General features: G+C 41.7%; 1 protein-coding gene across 1 annotated transcript; it reads right to left on the bottom strand.

Annotated features, from left to right (window-relative positions):
- Positions 1 to 2402: 2402 nt before the first annotated feature.
- LOC306833738 (delta-type opioid receptor-like) lies at positions 2403 to 8870 on the bottom strand. The gene is made up of 4 exons (XM_079359230.1): positions 8775 to 8870; positions 7365 to 7682; positions 6522 to 6880; positions 2403 to 2485 (listed from the first exon to the last, which is right to left on the bottom strand). Exons 2-3 carry the CDS (start codon positions 7582 to 7584, stop codon positions 6666 to 6668), a joined length of 435 nt encoding a protein of 144 aa, XP_079215356.1. The 5' UTR covers positions 7585 to 7682; positions 8775 to 8870; the 3' UTR covers positions 2403 to 2485; positions 6522 to 6665.
- Between the last annotated feature and the right edge of the window lie 378 nt (positions 8871 to 9248).

The raw sequence follows: 9248 nt of genomic DNA, 5'->3' as shown, positions 1-9248 counted from the left end.
ATGAAGTCACAGAACTAGGTTGCCTATTAAAAGTACACATATATATTGTGAAGTTGTAGAAGCTTTACAAAAGGACATATTGGCAAATGTTCCTGCCGAAAGTTCTGCCCTCAAGCTGACATCTTCAAAAGACGATCGCATACAGTTGCTGAACTGCCTTCGAAAAAACCTGGAGTGAAACAATGTTATTATCTCTGTTCCATGTATCCCACAACACCAAGCCGACTAGAGGATAACATGATGAGGTGTACTATGACTCTGCATGGCTCGAATTTCGTCCGCTTCCCCTGTAACTCCCCCCCCCTCCCTCTCTCTCCTCTTTCCTCCATCTGTTTTCTTTCAACTGATTTTTTTTTTTGTCGAGTTCACACACCTGGAGTGTTTTATCTCCTTCTGCTAGTTCTGCCCGTTTCCTCACCAGTAAATGAATACTTCCATTACCTGTAAGTGTCTCCTGTCTGGCTTATTATTTCATGAATGAAATAAAAGCAAATTATAATCCCCTTTGACAGATGCAACTTGTCAATGCACTCCTGAAGTCCTGAACTCCTGAAGCAAAACTATTAGCTGCTGGCAGTATCACATCAACAAGAAGGATTAAAATCCCCCTGATGGAGTCTGGACACTGGCAGTTGCGCTGAGGGGGTCGAGAGCATGGGTGGAGATCTGGATATGGATGACGGACCCCCAGGCGCTGAATGACAAGAAGACCGCGGGGTGAGGGGGGGATTCTGTCACGTTGCTGAAATGACAACAGCAAAGAGGAACAGTTTCAAATATAACAGTTATTAAAGGATGCGCTAACTGAGTTTGGTTTCACTGAAAGTGGAAAAAAACACCACAACAGTGAGCTGACAAACGATCACAAGAAAAACAAGACGGAGAAAGAGAGACATAGAGTGTGAGTAATGAATGAAAACAATGAAAACCTTACAGGTAATATATATACCGTTTTATGAAGGTCTGGAAATAATTGCACCTGTACGAGGTAGTGCTCTCCAGGTGTTGTTTTGTGAAGGGTTGTAGCTCTGCACCCAATTGGATAAACCCACTACCTTCTAGTTTGCTGAATATTCATGCCATCCTAAAGCCAATGACAGTCGTCTTTGTTGTTTCTAAAAATGTCTCAGTTATCATATTAAACCCTGATAATTCAAAAAGGGCTGTGATTGGCCCTGCCTGATCCAGGTCGACTTGAAAACTCAGCGTTTTCCTGAAGTTTTCAGGAAATTCAGGGATGTGCACAAGGACTTTTGGGAGCAGCACAAGAAAAACAGCTTTCTTTTCACAGGAATTCCTGAGCTGAGCCAGGCTCATGATGAACGTTCCTCTGCCAAGACTGTTCTGGGCTGAGAAAGTGGGAGAGCGGGAGGGGCAGAAAGAGAGAGAGTGAGAGAGAAATAGAGTTGTCTGACTTCTCCAAGTGCTTCCCTGTCACAGGCACCCCCTCACACAACCTCCACACACTGATTGCAGAGGCTACCACCTTAAACTCCCACACTGTAAAAATGATCAAGGTGGCTTAACTTAGAAACTCAAGTTCAAATGCTGCCTTAAAAACACAAGCTGACTCAACTTCAAGATGAGCTTTGTTTCATCTCACAATGTTAAGTTGTAGAACTCGTTTAATTCATGATCACACTTTTTACTTGATACTCTGAGTTAAAACAACTATCACTCATAATTCATTCAAGAAAACTAGCTTTCTCTTGTCAAAGCAACACAGAATTCCACATTATTTCAACTCTCAAATTGAACTTATGCAAGTCGTTTAATTAATAATCATTTATTGCTTGAACTTGATACTTTGAGTTCAAACACCTAATTATGATATGTAATATGTACAGGAAAACTAGCTTTCTAGTGTCAAATCAATGCACACTATTTCTCACTCACATTTCCAAGTTAAGGTAACTTAAACCAATTCAAACTAATTGCCTTTTCGAGTTTGGTTAACTCGAGTTTTTAAGGCAGCAATTCAACTTAAGTTTTCAAACTAAGTATCATACAGTCATCATACAGTAGATGATGGCCATAAGTATTGCAAAGCTGCATGGAATATCCTTCTTGTTGTGCAGCACAATGGTCTCCTCAACCACAACTGCCACGTCCAAGATATCACATGGAACGGCCTCCCGTCCAGCACCTTCATGGCCTATCAGTAGGTCAAGTTTCATCCCCTTCACGGCTTCATCCAGAGTCTAAAGAGGCTTTACAAGTGTCATTTTCAAAATAACGTCTCACTGGCTCGTATACATTTTCCTGTGTCACTATCCCAGATGTAAACCTTAACTGTGCAAAATATTCAGACGCACAAGCCCGGTCCTACGCTCTCGCTGCTTTGATCGTTATATCCTACACATCTGTAGTGTTGCATTACTAAATACTTACGGTCTTACATCCTGATGACATCTGATGGATCTTTGCCGGTTATGAAGTGTGGCAGAACAAGCAGAGCAGCAGTCCTCCTTCTCTCATTTGAGTCCTACAAGACAAAGAAACATGCAGTATGAGGACAATCTCATACCAAACAACAACGGCTGCATCATTTTATGCTCGTCAGCTCCTCCACTTACATCTTTCTCAAGGCAGTACAACATGTCAAGCTGCTTCTGCTTGATTAGTCAAACATTTTAAATAGAAAACACAGGGCCTGATTTACTAAACCTTTGCGCGTCTTAAAACGTGTGCAAACTTGATACCACCAGAAATAAATGTGCCATCTGATCTACGAACAGCGTGCAGTGAGGAATGAGTCTTTCATGTGAACAAAAACAACACCTATTGTCCAAATAGTACGTTTGCCTTAATGAATATGCAACGCAAGGCGTTTCTGTCTCAGCGTGCAAAATACTGGGAGGAGAAAATGCAAACAAGTTGAGTTAGTACACGCTATGTGATTTACCAAGCCAGTGACGGTGTCTAAATTTAACACCTTTGAAAGGAACGTGCTAATCCAAGTGCCCAGTGTTACGTACAACAGGCTGCAGTTAGGAGACATAGGCTCAATAAAAGAAGGTGTAAAGATCATTTCAACTTCCATCATCTTGCGCTTTTCCTCCATGTTTTCAGGACTCAATCCTTCACCCTCACCCTTCTTTGACTTCTTCAGACGTTTTCCCTTCGCATCTCCTCCTTTTCTTTTGTTCACTACCACCTCCGAGCATCCTGCTGCACTCAACTTTTGCAGATAGTTTCCAAACTTAAATTTGAGGCTGTGAAACCACCAGTACTATCCTTTTTCGGACCCTGGCTCCTTCAGACTGGGATGTTTCTCAACAAGCCAAGCGTTGACTGGATTTGACGGCTCTTAGTAAATGAAAGTTCAATGTCTTTCCATCTGGATTTGTGATCTTTGTTGCATATGTAGCACTTATGGTGCTTTCTGTACCCTTATGTAGTGCAAGATAGACTGAAGGGATAACTGGGCCTGATCAGAAGATTCAAGATTCGTAGGAGCCTTGGGGATGCAACACCAAAGGAGGCGCACACACAAAGTTGCAGTGAAACAATGACTTTACTCTGCAAATTGTTTCAGAAGAATTATATACAAGAGCAATACAACATGCGTGCTTTGAAAAATAAAATAAAGTACCCTCAAAAACAGTAAAGTCCTTTCAATGTTCTTTAAGTCCTTCAAAGTTTTGTTTAGTCGTTCAATGTTCTTTTGAAACTGTAGTTGGGTTACGGTTACCAGTAGTTGTGGTTCGGGCTACGGCTCGCCATCCAGATCTGGAGAATCTTCGGAAATCCAATCCAGAACAAAAAACCTAACCTGGAAACAGGTCAGACAATATCTTAAACTGCATTTGTAACACTGGTTCATTTAAATTTCCCACTCCCTCAAATGCACCGTCACATGAGGCGATCATGTGACGTGGACTCACCAATCACAAGGTACCAGTTTAGCTGCCCTGGCTTCATTCTCCTCAGGTGTGTGGGAGAGAAACCAAGGGACAGCAGTTGCAGAAACCAGACCATTGTCACTGCGTTGGGGAGCTGGTATCTTGTGCGTGCCTTTTGATTTGACTGAACTGGCCAGGTGTCCTGCTTTAGGACCAGTTCCCCGATGGCGAGCTACAGAACACGGCCAGGAGCCTGAAAACTGTACCTGCTGTTGATGGTTTGGTAGGAGGCCCTGCAAGCCTGTTACCCCTCCCACATCCTCCAACTGAGCATTAAACTGCATCACAACCAAACTGTACTGGACTTTGCACTATTGGATCATTACTTTTCAAATCTATAACCTGTTTGTTCGAAAGCTCAGTGAATTAATTGTTTATGCAGTTAAGGACTTGGGGACCAGGCTACTGCAGTTCAGGTTGGCAGTTTAAACAACCGCACTGGAATATTGTTTAGTGTGTCCATTTTTGAATTTTGTTTTGAATTTCCAACCGGTTCATGAACTGCAATATGTAAATATTTTGGGCTTTACTTTGGGATTTTTTCACTGGTGTTCAATATATTTTCACATTTAACTGCAACTGTTGTGTGTCTCTTTGTTTGCTGCACCTGCCCTCCAGCAGCCGAATCCTAGTGTCTTCTAATAATTTACTAGCCACATCAAATTAACTGCAGTAACAACATTGTGTAAACTCTATACATGTTACACATTCTATATAGCTACTAGAACTATAGCTACTAGAAAAGCATTAAGAATTTCTTAAATATCTCAGTTGTACAACATATTTCAAAAGTTACTAAATGGAAAATAAACCATGTTTACAATAGTTTACATTCAGTAACAAAATGAGTGTTTCTAAAGTGTATAGCAAGTACACTTTGACTCCAACAATTACACTTGCAGGCTTTAAGTGTATAAAAATAAACCAAAAAACAGGCAAAGTGCGTGTGCCAGCACTTCACATTAACTCTACTCATTTTCACAATGGCTAACCACACATTAGCACTACAAGGAAAAATTAGCATGTGCTAAGTCCACAATTTTGCACAGAAAACAGCAATTTACAACTCTACACAAGTGACTTTGCATAAACCTTGCAATAGTATTTCGTATCAATTGAATTGGGACCTTGGGTAATCATTTATACCTCTTAAAAGTGCATTTTCGTAATGAAAAAGCTAGCGGAGATACCACTCGGAGGTTAGCATCCGGAGATTAGCATGCTAACTAGCTCCCATACACAATGAATAGCACTCACCATGCTACATCTCACGCGGGACACACGGTTTCCCAGCTCACATCGTTTCACAGCCTTTGGGACTCTCAGTATCAATCACGTTGTATTTCCACCAAAAACTGCGACTGACACGTTAGCTTCCCCGGAGCAGTTAAAAGGTTTCTCTCATGCAGAGCACGTGATCAGGAGGAGACTTGACCTTATTGGCTAATATGGATTTTAGACTACAGCGCAACTGGCTGCTCGGAGTGTCAACGAAAATACGTATCACGTATTTTGAAATGATTTCTTTTAAACAATATTTATCAATTTATATTTATGTGCTTTTTAGTCAATATTAATGCCTACTCTGACATGTGGGGATTTTAATTAGTTACATCAATATTTATATTTTAATCCCGTTTTTAAGACTGGGTTACACATAGATTCAACAATGGCCTTAATTGAACTGAGGAAAAATGATCTTTCATGTGTGGTACTGCCATGGCATCGTCTTTTTTGACCAGTTGTAATGTTTTAAACCTAACTCCAGGTTGTTTTTTCACTGCCAAATTTCTCAGGAGATAATTCTATCCCATTTTTTTTAAATGTCAACTGGTAGAGCCTAAAAGAGAAATCAAAGTCTTGGAAGAATACTCATTTGAACAGATTCAAGCCTCTGGGTGAGACTCACAAACGGGATACAGTTCCATCTTTGAATATCTGATCTTATTTGAGTCATAAGGGGGCTATAATTAATCTTCCCCAATGTGGGCATTTCTTTTGGTAACAGTATCCCAAAGTTTTTCAGAGTAGTCTGATCCCACTTCAACCTGAATTGTTGTCAAATTAAAGGTCATTATCTGGGTTTTTGGATAAGGGCTTATTCTATGTGTTGTTAGTCTGTCATTAACTCCTTGTTTCTCTACACCTTGATTAGTTCAAAGTTATATTTCAAGCACTTTCTTACTGTAGATTCTGGCAGATATTTCTCCAACAACTAAATGTAGTTTCTGTCTGGGATTGGTGGCGGATTGTTACACATTGAGCCATCAAAGTCAAAGAGCAGCATCTTAAAGTCATGGGATTGATCCAGTCAGGCACAGCTTCCTTTTTAATGATCATGTCATCCACTCCAACCATACAGCTTATTTATGTTTTGATATGTTTCTCAACAACAGTGTCTTCATCACCTGATACGGTTTTGGCTACACAGGCGACATCGGTGCGTAGGACACATTCTTTGATGTTTGGGTTTTAAAATGGGATTGCTTTTCATTTTTTAAAAGCATTAAATATAGTTTAGCAATTCTTCTGTCTACTGATTCTCTGACCAACATGCTGAATACATTCAAAGAGTCCTTTCTGTGGATATGAGTGGTCCCGCAGGGTGCTCCTCACCCGACTGCGACTCACCCCCTCACAGTCCCCATGTCTCCTGGCTCCGGGGCAGCACAAGTCCCTGAAGCACCTCTTGAAGTTCTCCTGGAGGAAAGCGTCGAGGATGGCCTCCAGGTGGTCTCCGGCACGTTGGCTGACAGGGCCTTAACCATGATGACGATGCGGATGGGGGTCCAGTACACCACCAAGACTCCAACCACCACCAGCACTAGGCGTGTGATCCTCTTCAGCCCATGAGCAACAGAGTGTGGCAGACATGATGGTTATGACAGGTGCTACAAAGGTGAAGACACAGATCTTCATCAGGGTGTCCCAGTAGATGTAAGCTTCAGGGAACTGTAGAGCACACTCTGTAATCCCTGTTTGAACACAGTTAGCACCAAGGATTCAGTCACTCAATAAAACTACAGTCGCCTTGCTAACAAATGCCCTTTAAGCATTGACAGTAATGCTACATTTTAATGTTTGCTGCTAGCTTATGTACTCACAACGACAATGCAAACCTGTTGATGACATCTTAGTCAACATATACTATTATGCATACAGTGTTAGCCGTTTTAACATGCTAACATTTAAGCTATGATGCTCTCCAGCCGATTCCTCCACTAAGAGCCATGGATGTCTGAAAGGTTAATAACCCCTAAAGTCAGATCTCTAACAGCAGTCAGATTGACACTACACACAGCTAGTCTCACATCATATACCTGGGTTAAGTGCACTTTGCTTATTGTCTACAGGCCTGTTGTCAACACACACCATCTATCAGTCTGCCCCTGAAAATGAGCAATATTTCAATTTATTTTCTCAAACTGTGTCAACCAATAATTCAGGCTATAGCTTTACCAGGGCCTTGATTGGTTGGCACACGTAGCTCACTACGCTCATCATGGTCAGGGTAAAGATGCTGGTGAACGTCTTGTAGAAATCCATGGAGATCAAAACCTTGCACGCCAAACAGCCAGGAGCCGAGCAGATAGTCAGTGCTCTGGAAAGACATGCTGTGAGTGACCAGAGCGTCAGCCACGCCCACACTGAAGATGTAGATGTTGGTGGCTGTTTTCATCTCGTTCTGTCTGTTGTGGGGGCAGACGTGAAGAGCAGGTCGCCGTTCACCTGCTGCAGCTGTCCGCTGAGCCACAGGAAACCGGACCAACAGTAAATCTGACAGAGAGAAGGAAGAAGAGCGTGGAGATGGATGTCATTGGAGAAGGATTCTTAAACATGCCTCTGCATACCAGAAGTGTACGTGTGATAACTGCACCTTGAGGAGAGAGAACCTTTCATTCTAATATTAACATCTATCTTCATTTATCCTGACTCTTGAGCAGCTCTAACCACACCGTTTCTCATTCAGCTTTATCTTATCTTCCGCTTGCTTTCAGCCTCACTGTGACCTGAATGAAGTTGAACTACAGCAGCACTTGCACACAAATCAAGCATTTCACACTACAACTCCATACAGAGGATCAACTCACTCACTTAGCTGCAGTTAAACTCATACAGCCTAATATGACAGTCTGCATGGAATATCCTTCATGTTGTGCAGAACAATGCTCTCCTCATCCACACAACTTCTTGGAGGCTGTATTCTTCACCTTTTCCTCAGCTTCTCTTGGATTGTGTTCATTTACTTAACCCTCATCTTATTTCTAACATGAAATAATGTCAAATGCAGCTTTTAATCGTGTAGCATCTCTTTCACAGTGGCTCCTTATTTATCAAATTAGAAATCCTCTTGTCAGTTCACTTTTACTTGAATAATGACTCTGATTCCTCTATGCTCAATAAAATAAACTATCAATGGTAATCCTTCTGCTTGAAAACAAATGGTTTATAGTTGTTGTTTTGTTTTTTGTCAGTCTTTTGACTATGTGCTGTTCTACCAATCAGGTGTTCCGATTATACCTCAAGTCACACCTACACATTGACACACTGTTGTCAAGAAGACGATCTCAGTAATTAATGCCACCATTCACAGCATTCATACTGGGCAAGTGGTTGGTCAAATGTCTTGCCCAGGGACACAACGGACATGTTTCTGCAAGAATCAAACTTGGCTCATTCACATTATACCCATCAGCTCGACCCAATTAATAAATGATGATGTGTCCTACTAATACGATAATAACGATGATAGAGAAAACATTAATGGACGCTATCGCCAGGCTGCGATGAGTTGGGCGGGGTCTCAGCTGGTCACGTGCTCTACTAGCCGAATCCGCAGTCTAGGAGCGGCAACTTGGCCATGTGTACCTGCAGGTCGCTGCTTTACATCGACCCCCTGATGATAGCGTGCATAGGGCAAGCCCTGGAAGGGCAGGAGCTGGAATCGAACTCTCAACCTTGCGATTGAGAGACGACCTCGCTACCTGTTTCGCCACTTCCGCCCCGAAAAAATTCGATTTTTTTCGTATTTAAAGTATCCACCCCCATACAATGTTAAAAAACTTGATTATTAGTAGAATTTAAATCAACGTAGCCACAGAAACAATTTACAGATCACAAAAGCGCTTAATTTTGAGCTAATACAAGCTCGACTTTCATGGACAATAACTCGTTTTACGTTTCTATGGAAACAGCGCTACATAAGGCAAGCTGGCCAGCAGTTCCATCCTAGCTAGCGTTAGTCTACAGCTAACATTAAAACAAGCAGGCAGCTTACTAGAAAGTCAAAACACTTACTTTCAATATATACGCAGGTCTTTAGACAGTCTTCGTTATCTGATC

This window comes from Symphodus melops (assembly GCF_947650265.1).
Source record: "Symphodus melops genome assembly, chromosome: 13".
Classification (NCBI taxonomy): Eukaryota; Metazoa; Chordata; class Actinopteri; order Labriformes; family Labridae; genus Symphodus; species Symphodus melops.
This window is presented reverse-complemented; position numbering and strand designations above follow the sequence as displayed.